The 14,362-nt window shown below is 49.6% G+C and overlaps 1 protein-coding gene across 4 annotated transcripts in view; it reads right to left on the bottom strand.

Annotated features, from left to right (window-relative positions):
* Positions 1–14,362, bottom strand: part of LOC106568556 (FSD1-like protein) — a 126,212-nt gene that overhangs the window by 32,888 nt on the left and 78,962 nt on the right. For 2 of the 4 annotated variants that reach the window (XM_045692675.2, XM_045692677.2), the window contains 2 exons: positions 4,018–4,112; positions 1,576–1,827 (listed from right to left, as the gene is read on the bottom strand). In XM_045692675.2, coding sequence (XP_045548631.1) covers positions 1,576–1,827; positions 4,018–4,112 — 347 coding nt within the window. Of the gene's footprint in view, positions 1–1,575; positions 1,828–4,017; positions 4,116–14,362 lie in introns of all 4 variants that reach the window. The other 2 variants (XM_045692674.2, XM_045692676.2) reach the window with 1 other exon arrangement.

Below are 14,362 nucleotides of genomic sequence, written 5' to 3'. Positions count from 1 at the left end.
ACTGTGTACATACCAGAGTTATGGGGGGGGGGGGGAACTGTGTACATACCAGAGTTGGGGGGGAAACACTGTGTACATACCAGAGTTAGGGGGGGAAACACTGCGTACATACCAGAGTTATGGGGGGGGGAAACACTGTGTACATACCAGAGTTGGGGGGGGGGGAAACACTGTGTACATACCAGAGTTAGGGGGGGGAAACACTGTGTACATACCAGAGTTATGGGGGGAAACACTGTGTACATACCAGAGTTATGGGGGGAAACACTGTGTACATACCAGAGTTAGGGGGGGGAAACACTGTGTACATACCAGAGTTAGGGGGGGGGAAACACTGTGTACATACCAGAGTTAGGGGGGGGGAAACACTGTGTACATACCAGAGTTAGGGGGGGGGGGGAACCACTGTGTACATACCAGAGTTATGGGGGGGAAACACTGTGTACATACCAGAGTTAGGGGGGGGAAACACTGTGTACATACCAGAGTTAGGGGGGGAAACACTGTGTACATACCAGAGTTATGGGGGGGGAAACACTGTGTACATACCAGAGTTAGGGGGGGGAAACACTGTGTACATACCAGAGTTATGGGGGGGGAAACACTGTGTACATACCAGAGTTAGGGGGGGAAACACTGTGTACATACCAGAGTTAGGGGGGGGGAAACACTGTGTACATACCAGAGTTATGGGGGGGGAAACACTGTGTACATACCAGAGTTATGGGGGGGGGGGGGGGGGGGAAACTGTGTACATACCAGAGTTGGGGGGGAAACACTGTGTACATACCAGAGTTATGGGGGGGGGGGGGGGGGGGAACTGTGTACATACCAGAGTTGGGGGGGAAACACTGTGTACATACCAGAGTTATGGGGGAAACACTGTGTACATACCAGAGTTATGGGGGGGGAAACACTGTGTACATACCAGAGTTATGGGGGAAACACTGTGTACATACCAGAGTTATGGGGGAAACAAACTACTCATCCCATACAGCATTGAGGTCTGTGTCGTCCAGTCACAGAGCAGATGCAAGTCACGTGATATGTTGGCGAACACCTGATGCCTCTAAATAGCTGCTGTATCATCCAATCATGGGGCAGACGCAAGTCATGTGATCTGCTGTCGGGTGCCGTCATGGTGCGCTGGAGGATCATGTGACTTGTATCTGCTCTGTGATTGGACGATACAGACCACAAGACTCCCGTCATATCATCATGGCCACCTAATCATCCCCAGCTTCCAATTGGCTCATCCATCCCCCCCCCTCCTCCTCCTCCTCCTCCTCTCCCCTATAACTGATCCCCAGGTTGTTGCTGTAAATGAGAACCAGGTCACATGAGACTCTGATGCAGTCAGGTACAGTGACGTCCACGAAACTACTGCTAAACTATATACCTTTTATATTCACCTCTGGACCTCCAAGCCAGTTCCACTGCGGTTTGCCATTGCTCCCCTCTAACCAGGGACTGATTTACACCTGGTACACCATGTGGGTGCAATTAATTATAAGGTAGAACAAAAAAAGCCTCGTAGTGTAAGTGTCGAATAACCCCTATACTGTATAAACCCACCTGAGTCCAGGTCACAGAAGACTCCGATGCGATCAGGTACGGTGCCGTCCAGGCTCTTGGCCTTGTTGTTGTGCTTGGCAGCGAAGGAAGCCTGCAGCCAGTTGTTGATGTGGATACACCAGGTAGTGTTGGTCTTACCCAGCTGGTCAAACTTTCCCAGGTTCCTGTAGGAGATCCCAACACTATAGGACTTACAGTCTTTAAGGGCTTTCACCTCCCAGTAGTGTTGACCACAGTCCATACTGGTATCACCTGGGGGGGGAAGATTATATTATCAATATATTATATTACACTACATGACCAAAAGTATGTGGACAGCTGCTTGTCCAACATCTCATTTCATAATCATGGTCATTAATATGGAGTTGGTCCCCCCTTTGCTGTTATAACAGCCTCCTCTCTTCTGGGAAGGCTTTCCACTAGATGTTGGAACATTATTGCTATAACAGCCTCCACTCTTCTGGGAAGGCTTTCCACTAGATGTTGGAACATTGCTGCTATAACAGCCTCCACTCTTCTGGGAAGGCTTTCCACTAGATGTTGGAACATTATTGCTATAACATCCTCCGCTCTTCTGGGAAAGGCTTTCCACTAGATGTTGGAACATTGTTGTGGGACTTGCTTCCATTCAGCCACAAGAGCATTAGTGAGGTCGGGCACTGATGTTGTGTGATTAGGTTTGGCTCGCAGTTGGAGTTTCAATTCATCCCAAAGGTGTTCATTGGGGTTGAGGTCAGGGCTCTGTGCAGGCCAGTCAAGTTCTTCCACATCAATCTCGACAAACCATTTCTGAATGGACCTATCTTGGTGCACGGGGGCACTGTCATGCTGAAACAGAAAAAAGAGCCTTCCCCAAACTGTTGCAACAAAGTTGGAAGCTCAAAATAGTCTAGAATGTCATTGTATGCTGTAGCATTAAGATTTCCCTTCACTTGAACTAAGGGGCCTGGCTTGTACTATGAAAAACAGCCCCAGACCATTATTCCTCCTCCACCAATCTTTACAGTTGGCAGTATGTATTTGGTAGCGTTCTCCTGGCATCTGCCAAACCCAGATTCGTCCAGGTGGTGACGCATGAGTCATTACTCCAGAGAACACGTTTCCACTGCTCCAGAGTCCAATTGCAGTGAGCTTTACACCCCACTTCAGTCGACGCTTGGTGATCTTATGCTTGTGTGCGGCTGCTCGGCCATGGAAACCCATTTCATGAAGCTCCAGACTAACAGTTGTTGTGCTGACGTTGCTTCCAGCGGCAGTTTGGAACTCGGTAGTGACTGTTGCAACCGAGGACAGATGGTTTTTACGAGGCACGCGCTTCAGCACTCGGCGGTCCCGTTCTGTGAGCCATTGTTGCTCCTAGACGTTTCTACTTCACAATAACAGCACTTACAGTTGACCGGGGGCAGCTCTAGCAGGACAGAAATTTGACGAACTGACTTGTTGGAAAGGTGGCATCCTGTGACGGTGCCACGTTGAAAGTCACTGAGTTCTTCAGTGAGGCCATTATACTGCCAATGTTTGTCTATGGAGATTGCATGGCTGTGTGGTCAATTTTATACACCTGTCAGCAACAAATAGCCAAATCCACTCATTTGAAGGGGTGTCCACATACTTTTGTAAATATAGTATTATAGCATTATTATATTATACCAGTAGTGTTGACCACATACTTGTGTCACCTAGGGCTGGATATTATATGATTAAATAATTAGCTGATTATAAAAATGTTTCTCTTCAGTTAGTGTGCCAATAAATCAACAGATGTTAAGACAAATGTGCTCTGAGTTTCACGTCTCATCCGCTCATTGCTCAACAGCGCCCCCACAATATCTTACTACGTCAATATAAAACCAGGGATCGTCAACTTGATTCAGCCGTGGGACAATTTATTAATTGGTCAGGGGGCCAGAACATAATTACAAATCATTTGGAGACTGCTGATTTAAAAAAAATAAAAAAATAAATAGTAAAATAAGAAAACTTTGAAACCCCAAATAAAATCACCCTTGGATCAAATTCACGACTAATTGACTACGTGGGTAGAAACTTCTGTGTGTCTCAAGACACCCAATTACACAATGGGCTGGCTTCTCAGACACAGATTATACCTAATCCTGTACTTATTGAACATGCTGTTTAAATCGGTGTCTGGGTAAGCAGCCCTATTGGCCTAGCTACCAGACATCCATCATATGACTTGGTTGTGTTTACCCAGTCATAGATATGGATCAGTTTCTGAATACATGGCACATGAAATACATGGAAGGTTGGTAGTGTTTACCTGGCACAGTGATGTGGTAACGTTGTGTTTACCTACCTAGCATGGTGTGTGTGTGTGTGTGTGTGTGTGTGTCTGGGACAGAGGGAAGAGTGTGTTTACCTACCTAGCACGGTGTGTGTGTGTGTGTGTGTGTCTGTGTGTGTGTGTGTGTGTTTACCTACCTAGCACGGTGTAGGACTCTCCAGTGAACCGGTCTCTGCCTCCTCTGATAGCAGGTGATCGTGTCGCTGACGTTCTCTTGGGAGACGGAGTTCCACTTCTACAACGGAGAGGAAGAACAATAATAAAACACACACTGACATTGGACTGAGGTGATCAGCTGCTCATAATAACGTCTGGAACAGAGACAATGGAATGGCATCAAACACAGGGAGCTGCAGGGTAGCCAAGTGGTTTGGAGCGTTGGGCCAGTAACCAAAAGGTTGCTAGATTGAATCCCCCGAGCTGACAAGGTAAACTTCTGTTGTTCTGCCCCCTGAACAAGGCAGTTAAACCCACTGTTCCTAGGCCGTCATTGAAAATAAGAATTTGTTGTTAACTGACTTGACTAGTTAAAAAAAAGGTAAAAGATACCATTCCACTGATTCCACTCCAGGCATTACCACGAGCCCATCCTTCCAAATGAAGGTGTCACCAACCTCCTGTGATTACAGACAAGCCTACAGAGCAGAGTGAAAAACGGATGCTGTGTAGAAGCCCATCTTCTGTCAGCTAGATATTCAGCTCCAAGCACCAATCTAGCTGACAGAAGATTGGTAAACTAGAAAGATAAAACAAACACCTCTTGCCTGATTGACAAAAGTATGATACAGATGAAGCGAGTAATTGAACACTCTTCAAAACAAACTCAAGCGTAGTGGTGTTAGACACAAGCAAAAGAAAAGGGTGATAGACAAAATGAGAGGAGAAACAAAACAATTAAAAATGACACATTATTTAAAATGTATGGTCACTCAGCTGTTCTTTACAAGTAATACAACAACGGATCTATCACATATCCTACCTCAAATTTTGAAATATATATATATTTTTTAAATGGTCAGAATAACAATGCATTGGCAGGGCAATTCAAGCAATGCCAATATGCAGTGATAATGTATTGGGCATATAGCTTACGTCATATAAAAAAATACATTGAGAGGTAGATCTTCCATTTTAATACCTGCTACTATTTAACATGTTAACACAGGCCTTCCTGATCTATAGAAGCCTGGCTGATCTATAAAAGCCTGGCTGATCTATAAAAGCCTGGCTGATCAATAAAAGCCTGGCTGATCAATAAAAGCCTGGCTGATCAATAAAAGCCTGGCTGATCAATAAAAGCCTGGCTGATCAATAAAAGCCTGGCTGATCAATAAAAGCCTGGCTGATCTAGGGGGCCTGGCAGTGTGTAACTTTGCTGCAACCAAATTGCTCTTCTTCCATTCTATTGTGGCTGGTTGTCCAGAGGGATTCCTAGGATCTCTGGTGTATTCAGTCAGCGCTTGGAGGATGTCAGCTGTGGATGCATGCATGGCCCATCTGCTGTCCGGCTCTTATGTTCAGGGGACTGGAGACAACAACTGGAACATGACTGATGGCCTCAGTCAATAGGCAGACAGGGAATGACAAGGGCTTAGCCAATAGGCAGACAGGGAATGACAAATACTGTCAGAGTGTTGGAATGTGTCCCGGGCAGTCAAAATAATATAAAATGGTGCTGTCTGGTTTGCTTAATATAAGGAATTTGATGCATCACATTTACTTTCTACTTTTACTTAAATATGACAATTGAATACTTAAGTACATTTAAAACAAGATAGTTTTAGACTTATTTTTTACTCGATTACTTTCACTTGAGTCATTTTTCTTTAAAAAGGCATCTTTACATTGACTCAAGTACGACAATTGAGTACTTTTTCCACCACTGATTAATACCAAGATAAAGATATTTCTCCATTTCTATTTTAGGTTGACGATTAGAAGATATTTTTTTGTAACTGAGTGTTTATTTACCCATTAAAAACATTTATTTAATGGTTATATAACCACCCACTAGCCATCCAATCCTTGGTTACCTCTGTCCTTGGTTACCTCTGTCCTTGGTTACCTCTGTCCTTGGTTACCTCTGTCCTTGGTTACCTCTGTCCTTGGTTACCTCTGTCCTTGGTTACCTCTGTTCATCGCCTCTCTTTCAAAGCACATCAGAGGAACAGGCCTGAGGGGAGGAACCTTCAAACCTTTGCACCAATGTGCTGTGATAGGGAGGTGAGGAATTCAATGCTCTCCCTCAATGTGCTGTGATAGGGAGGGGAGAAATTCAATGCTCTCCCTCAATGTGCTGTGATAGCGAGGTGAGGAATGAAGTAAACAAGGACATTTACAGCTAGTAACAGCTAGTAAACATTTTAAAGACAGTTCCCGAGTGAGCGAGAAGCCGTGATACCCAGGCCTTGTCCAGACATAACCCCTAGCCCGAGAGTGATTGATGGGTAATGACATGGCGAGAGCTCCACCTTACCCTCTGATAGGCTTGGTGGAATTTTGACCGTATAGCTTACATCTGTCCAACAAGTGTCAAGGGGGTTAGGGAGTCTAGGGGTTGTGTCTGGACTGGGTATCACGGCTACTCCCTCGCTCTCTCTCTCAAAGCACATTGGGGCAAAGGTTTGAAGGTTCCTCCCCTCAGGCCTGTTCCTCTGATGTGCTTTGAAAGAGAGGCGAGGAATGGAGGAAACAAGGACGGAGGAAACAAGGACGGAGGAAACAAGGATTGGATGGCTAGTGGGTGGTTGGGTAAAATGTAATATAACCATTAAGAAGGCATGATGATACAAAGTCTGTATGTTTTTAACGTGTCACTCTGTCATCTACATTTCTTTCTTTATAATATATATATATATTATATTTATTAGTTATACTATTTTGATATTGATTACCGTACTGTTGGGTAGAGCATGCAAGTTAAGGATTTCACTGTGCATGTGACTATAAAATTTGAAATACCAACGGGATTCAAATAGACTCCAGGGTTAATTACGTGTCAATACTGCCATCTAGTAGAATTTAATAGGCTACTATATACACACACAATTCAAGTTCATTAAATTAGCCTTTATCTCAAATGTTGATATCCATGAAAGCATTGTCAATACTGATGAGTTTTAGGTCTGCATAAAACTATTGGACATTACTACAATAATGGTGTGTACTGTGGCACAAGAAATATGTGTGAGGAGTCAGAGTAAAGACTGACAGGGTGTGAGGAGTCAGAGTAAGGACTGACAGGGTGTGAGGAGTCAATAAGGACTGACAGGGTGTGAGGAGTCAATAAGGACTGACAGGGTGTGAGGAGTCAATAAGGACTGACAGGGTGTGAGGAGTCAATAAGGACTGACAGGGTGTGAGGAGTCAATAAGGACTGACAGGGTGTGAGGAGTCAATAAGGACTGACAGGGTGTGAGGAGTCAATAAGGACTGACAGGGTGTGAGGAGTCAGTAAGGACTGACAGGGTGTGAGGAGTCAGAGTAAGGACTGACAGGGTGTGTGGAGTCAGAGTAAGGACTGACAGGGTGTGAGGAGTCAGAGTAAGGACTGACAGGGTGTGAGGAGTCAGTAAGGACTGACAGGGTGTGTGGAGTCAATAAGGACTGACAGGGTGTGAGGAGTCAGTATGGACTGACAGGGTGTGAGGAGTCAGTAAGGACTGACAGGGTGTGTGGAGTCAATAAGGACTGACAGGGTGTGAGGAGTCAGAGTAAGGACTGACAGGGTGTGAGGAGTCAGAGTAAGGACCGACAGGGTGTGAGGAGTCAATAAGAACTGACAGGGTGTGAGGAGTCAGAGTAAGGACTGACAGGGTGTGAGGAGTCAGTAAGGACTGACAGGGTGTGAGGAGTCAGAGTAAGGACTGACAGGGTGTGAGGAGTCAGTAAGGACTGACAGGGTGTGTGGAGTCAGAGTAAGGACTGACAGGGTGTGTGGAGTCAGTAAGGACTGAAAGGGTGTGTGGAGTCAGTAAGGACTGACAGGGTGTGTGGAGTCAGTAAGGACTGACAGGGTGTGTGGAGTCAGTAAGGACTGACAGGGTGTGTGGAGTCAGTAAGGACCGACAGGGTGTGTGGAGTCAGTAAGGACCGACAGGGTGTGAGGAGTCAGTATGGACCGACAGGGTGTGAGGAGTCAGTATGGACCGACAGGGTGTGAGGAGTCAGTATGGACTGACAGGGTGTGAGGAGTCAATAAGGACTGACAGGGTGTGAGGAGTCAATAAGGACTGACAGGGTGTGAGGAGTCAGAGTAAGGACTGACAGGGTGTGAGGAGTCAGAGTAAGGACTGACAGGGTGTGAGGAGTCAGTATGGACTGACAGGGTGTGAGGAGTCAGTATGGACTGACAGGGTGTGAGGAGTCAGTAAGGACTGACAGGGTGTGAGGAGTCAGTAAGGACTGACAGGGTGTGAGGAGTCAGTAAGGACTGACAGGGTGTGAGGAGTCAGTAAGGACTGACAGGGTGTGAGGAGTCAGAGTAAGGACTGACAGGGTGTGAGGAGTCAGAGTAAGGACTGACAGGGTGTGAGGAGTCAGAGTAAGGACTGACAGGGTGTGAGGAGTCCGGGTAAAGACTGACAGGGTGTGAGGAGTCAGAGTAAGGACTGACAGGGTGTGAGGAGTCAGTAAGGACTGACAGGGTGTGTGGAGTCAGTCAGGACTGACAGGGTGTGTGGAGTCAGTAAGGACTGACAGGGTGTGTGGAGTCAGTAAGGACTGACAGGGTGTGTGGAGTCAGTAAGGACTGACAGGGTGTGTGGAGTCAGTAAGGACTGACAGGGTGTGTGGAGTCAGTAAGGACTGACAGGGTGTGAGGAGTCAGAGTAAGGACTGACAGGGTGTGAGGAGTCAGTAAGGACTGACAGGGTGTGAGGAGTCAGTAAGGACTGACAGGGTGTGTGGAGTCAGTAAGGACTGACAGGGTGTGTGGAGTCAGTAAGGACTGACAGGGTGTGTGGAGTCAGTAAGGACTGACAGGGTGTGTGGAGTCAGTAAGGACTGACAGGGTGTGTGGAGTCAGTAAGGACTGACAGGGTGTGAGGAGTCAGAGTAAGGACTGACAGGGTGTGAGGAGTCAGTAAGGACTGACAGGGTGTGAGGAGTCAGTAAGGACTGACAGGGTGTGTGGAGTCAATAAGGACTGACAGGGTGTGAGGAGTCAGTAAGGACTGACAGGGTGTGTGGAGTCAGAGTAAGGACCGACAGGGTGTGTGGAGTCAGAAAGGACCGACAGGGTGTGTGGAGTCAGAAAGGACCGACCGGGTGTGTGGAGTCAGTAAGGACCGACAGGGTGTGAGGAGTCAGTATGGACCGACAGGGTGTGAGGAGTCAGTATGGACCGACAGGGTGTGAGGAGTCAATAAGGACTGACAGGGTGTGAGGAGTCAATAAGGACTGACAGGGTGTGAGGAGTCAGAGTAAGGACTGACAGGGTGTGAGGAGTCAGAGTAAGGACTGACAGGGTGTGAGGAGTCAGTATGGACTGACAGGGTGTGAGGAGTCAGTATGGACTGACAGGGTGTGAGGAGTCAGTAAGGACTGACAGGGTGTGAGGAGTCAGTAAGGACTGACAGGGTGTGAGGAGTCAGAGTAAGGACAGACAGGGTGTGAGGAGTCAGTAAGGACTGACAGGGTGTGAGGAGTCAGAGTAAGGACTGACAGGGTGTGAGGAGTCAGTATGGACTGACAGGGTGTGAGGAGTCAGTATGGACTGACAGGGTGTGAGGAGTCAGTAAGGACTGACAGGGTGTGAGGAGTCAGTAAGGACTGACAGGGTGTGAGGAGTCAGTAAGGACTGACAGGGTGTGAGGAGTCAGTAAGGACTGACAGGGTGTGAGGAGTCAGAGTAAGGACTGACAGGGTGTGAGGAGTCAGAGTAAGGACTGACAGGGTGTGAGGAGTCAGAGTAAGGACTGACAGGGTGTGAGGAGTCCGGGTAAAGACTGACAGGGTGTGAGGAGTCAGAGTAAGGACTGACAGGGTGTGAGGAGTCAGTATGGACTGACAGGGTGTGAGGAGTCAGTATGGACTGACAGGGTGTGAGGAGTCAGTATGGACTGACAGGGTGTGAGGAGTCAGTATGGACTGACAGGGTGTGTGGAGTCAATAAGGACTGACAGGGTGTGAGGAGTCAGTATGGACTGACAGGGTGTGAGGAGTCAGTATGGACTGACAGGGTGTGAGGAGTCAGTATGGACTGACAGGGTGTGAGGAGTCAGTATGGACTGACAGGGTGTGAGGAGTCAGTATGGACTGACAGGGTGTGAGGAGTCAGTAAGGACTGACAGGGTGTGAGGAGTCAGTAAGGACTGACAGGGTGTGTGGAGTCAGTAAGGACTGACAGGGTGTGTGGAGTCAGTAAGGACTGACAGGGTGTGTGGAGTCAGTAAGGACTGACAGGGTGTGTGGAGTCAGTAAGGACTGACAGGGTGTGTGGAGTCAGTAAGGACTGACAGGGTGTGTGGAGTCAGTAAGGACAGACAGGGTGTGAGGAGTCAGAGTAAGGACAGACAGGGTGTGAGGAGTCAGTAAGGACCGACAGGGTGTGTGGAGTCAGTAAGGACCGACAGGGTGTGTGGAGTCAGTAAGGACCGACAGGGTGTGAGGAGTCAGTATGGACCGACAGGGTGTGAGGAGTCAGTATGGACCGACAGAGTGTGAGGAGTCAGTATGGACCGACAGGGTGTGAGGAGTCAATAAGGACTGACAGGGTGTGAGGAGTCAGAGTAAGGACTGACAGGGTGTGAGGAGTCAGAGTAAGGACTGACAGGGTGTGAGGAGTCAGTATGGACCGACAGGGTGTGAGGAGTCAATAAGGACTGACAGGGTGTGAGGAGTCAGAGTAAGGACTGACAGGGTGTGAGGAGTCAGTAAGGACTGACAGGGTGTGAGGAGTCAGTAAGGACTGACAGGGTGTGAGGAGTCAGTAAGGACTGACAGGGTGTGAGGAGTCAGAGTAAGGACTGACAGGGTGTGAGGAGTCAGAGTAAGGACTGACAGGGTGTGAGGAGTCAGAGTAAGGACTGACAGGGTGTGAGGAGTCCGGGTAAAGACTGACAGGGTGTGAGGAGTCAGAGTAAGGACTGACAGGGTGTGAGGAGTCAGTATGGACTGACAGGGTGTGAGGAGTCAGTATGGACTGACAGGGTGTGAGGAGTCAGTATGGACTGACAGGGTGTGTGGAGTCAATAAGGACTGACAGGGTGTGAGGAGTCAGTAAGGACCGACAGGGTGTGAGGAGTCAGTAAGGACCGACAGGGTGTGTGGAGTCAGTAAGGACCGACAGGGTGTGTGGAGTCAGTAAGGACCGACAGGGTGTGTGGAGTCAGTAAGGACCGACAGGGTGTGTGGAGTCAGTAAGGACCGACAGGGTGTGAGGAGTCAGAGTAAGGACCGACAGGGTGTGAGGAGTCAGTAAGGACCGACAGGGTGTGAGGAGTCAGAGTAAGGACCGACAGGGTGTGAGGAGTCAGTAAGGACCGACAGGGTGTGAGGAGTCAGTAAGGACCGACAGGGTGTGAGGAGTCAGTAAGGACCGACAGGGTGTGAGGAGTCAGTAAGGACCGACAGGGTGTGAGGAGTCAGAGTAAGGACCGACAGGGTGTGAGGAGTCAGTAAGGACCGACAGGGTGTGAGGAGTCAGTAAGGACTGACAGGGTGTGAGGAGTCAGAGTAAGGACTGACAGGGTGTGAGGAGTCAGTAAGGACTGACAGGGTGTGAGGAGTCCGGGTAAAGACTGACAGGGTGTGAGGAGTCAGAGTAAGGACTGACAGGGTGTGAGGAGTCAGTATGGACTGACAGGGTGTGAGGAGTCAGTATGGACTGACAGGGTGTGTGGAGTCAATAAGGACTGACAGGGTGTGTGGAGTCAGTAAGGACTGACAGGGTGTGAGGAGTCAGTAAGGACTGACAGGGTGTGTGGAGTCAGTAAGGACTGACAGGGTGTGTGGAGTCAGTAAGGACCGACAGGGTGTGTGGAGTCAGTAAGGACCGACAGGGTGTGTGGAGTCAGTAAGGACCGACAGGGTGTGTGGAGTCAGTAAGGACCGACAGGGTGTGAGGAGTCAGAGTAAGGACCGACAGGGTGTGAGGAGTCAGAGTAAGGACCGACAGGGTGTGAGGAGTCAGTAAGGACCGACAGGGTGTGAGGAGTCAGAGTAAGGACCGACAGGGTGTGAGGAGTCAGTAAGGACCGACAGGGTGTGAGGAGTCAGTAAGGACCGACAGGGTGTGAGGAGTCAGTAAGGACCGACAGGGTGTGAGGAGTCAGAGTAAGGACCGACAGGGTGTGAGGAGTCAGTAAGGACCGACAGGGTGTGAGGAGTCAGTAAGGACTGACAGGGTGTGAGGAGTCAGAGTAAGGACTGACAGGGTGTGAGGAGTCAGTAAGGACTGACAGGGTGTGAGGAGTCCGGGTAAAGACTGACAGGGTGTGAGGAGTCAGAGTAAGGACTGACAGGGTGTGAGGAGTCAGTATGGACTGACAGGGTGTGAGGAGTCAGTATGGACTGACAGGGTGTGTGGAGTCAATAAGGACTGACAGGGTGTGTGGAGTCAGTAAGGACTGACAGGGTGTGAGGAGTCAGTAAGGACTGACAGGGTGTGTGGAGTCAGTAAGGACTGACAGGGTGTGTGGAGTCAGTAAGGACCGACAGGGTGTGTGGAGTCAGTAAGGACCGACAGGGTGTGTGGAGTCAGTAAGGACCGACAGGGTGTGTGGAGTCAGTAAGGACCGACAGGGTGTGAGGAGTCAGAGTAAGGACCGACAGGGTGTGAGGAGTCAGAGTAAGGACCGACAGGGTGTGAGGAGTCAGTAAGGACCGACAGGGTGTGAGGAGTCAGAGTAAGGACCGACAGGGTGTGAGGAGTCAGTAAGGACCGACAGGGTGTGAGGAGTCAGTAAGGACCGACAGGGTGTGAGGAGTCAGTAAGGACCGACAGGGTGTGAGGAGTCAGTAAGGACCGACAGGGTGTGAGGAGTCAGTAAGGACCGACAGGGTGTGAGGAGTCAGTAAGGACCGACAGGGTGTGAGGAGTCAGTAAGGACCGACAGGGTGTGAGGAGTCAGTAAGGACCGACAGGGTGTGAGGAGTCAGTAAGGACCGACAGGGTGTGAGGAGTCAGTAAGGACCGACAGGGTGTGAGGAGTCAGTAAGGACCGACAGGGTGTGAGGAGTCAGTAAGGACCGACAGGGTGTGAGGAGTCAGTAAGGACCGACAGGGTGTGAGGAGTCAGTAAGGACCGACAGGGTGTGAGGAGTCAGTAAGGACCGACAGGGTGTGAGGAGTCAGTAAGGACCGACAGGGTGTGAGGAGTCAGTAAGGACCGACAGGGTGTGAGGAGTCAGTAAGGACCGACAGGGTGTGAGGAGTCAGTAAGGACCGACAGGGTGTGAGGAGTCAGTAAGGACCGACAGGGTGTGAGGAGTCAGTAAGGACCGACAGGGTGTGAGGAGTCAGTAAGGACCGACAGGGTGTGAGGAGTCAGTAAGGACCGACAGGGTGTGAGGAGTCAGTAAGGACCGACAGGGTGTGAGGAGTCAGTAAGGACCGACAGGGTGTGAGGAGTCAGAGTAAGGACCGACAGGGTGTGAGGAGTCAGTAAGGACCGACAGGGTGTGAGGAGTCAGTAAGGACCGACAGGGTGTGAGGAGTCAGAGTAAGGACTGACAGGGTGTGAGGAGTCAGTAAGGACTGACAGGGTGTGAGGAGTCAGAGTAAGGACTGACAGGGTGTGAGGAGTCAGTAAGGACTGACAGGGTGTGAGGAGTCAGAGTAAGGACTGACAGGGTGTGAGGAGTCAGAGTAAGGACTGACAGGGTGTGAGGAGTCCGGGTAAAGACTGACAGGGTGTGAGGAGTCAGAGTAAGGACTGACAGGGTGTGAGGAGTCAGTATGGACTGACAGGGTGTGAGGAGTCAGTATGGACTGACAGGGTGTGTGGAGTCAATAAGGACTGACAGGGTGTGTGGAGTCAGTAAGGACTGACAGGGTGTGAGGAGTCAGTAAGGACTGACAGGGTGTGTGGAGTCAGTAAGGACTGACAGGGTGTGTGGAGTCAGTAAGGACTGACAGGGTGTGTGGAGTCAGTAAGGACCGACAGGGTGTGTGGAGTCAGTAAGGACCGACAGGGTGTGAGGAGTCAGAGTAAGGACCGACAGGGTGTGAGGAGTCAGAGTAAGGACCGACAGGGTGTGAGGAGTCAGTAAGGACCGACAGGGTGTGAGGAGTCAGAGTAAGGACCGACAGGGTGTGAGGAGTCAGTAAGGACCGACAGGGTGTGAGGAGTCAGTAAGGACCGACAGGGTGTGAGGAGTCAGTAAGGACCGACAGGGTGTGAGGAGTCCGAGTAAGGACTGACAGGGTGTGAGGAGTCCGAGTAAGGACTGACAGGGTGTGAGGAGTCAGTATGGACTGACAGGGTGTGAGGAGTCAGTATGGACTGACAGGGTGTGAGGAGTCAGTAAGGACTGACA

Source organism: Salmo salar, chromosome 13 (assembly GCF_965601325.2).
Source record: "Salmo salar chromosome 13, fSalSal1, whole genome shotgun sequence".
Classification (NCBI taxonomy): domain Eukaryota; kingdom Metazoa; phylum Chordata; class Actinopteri; order Salmoniformes; family Salmonidae; genus Salmo; species Salmo salar.
This window is presented reverse-complemented; position numbering and strand designations above follow the sequence as displayed.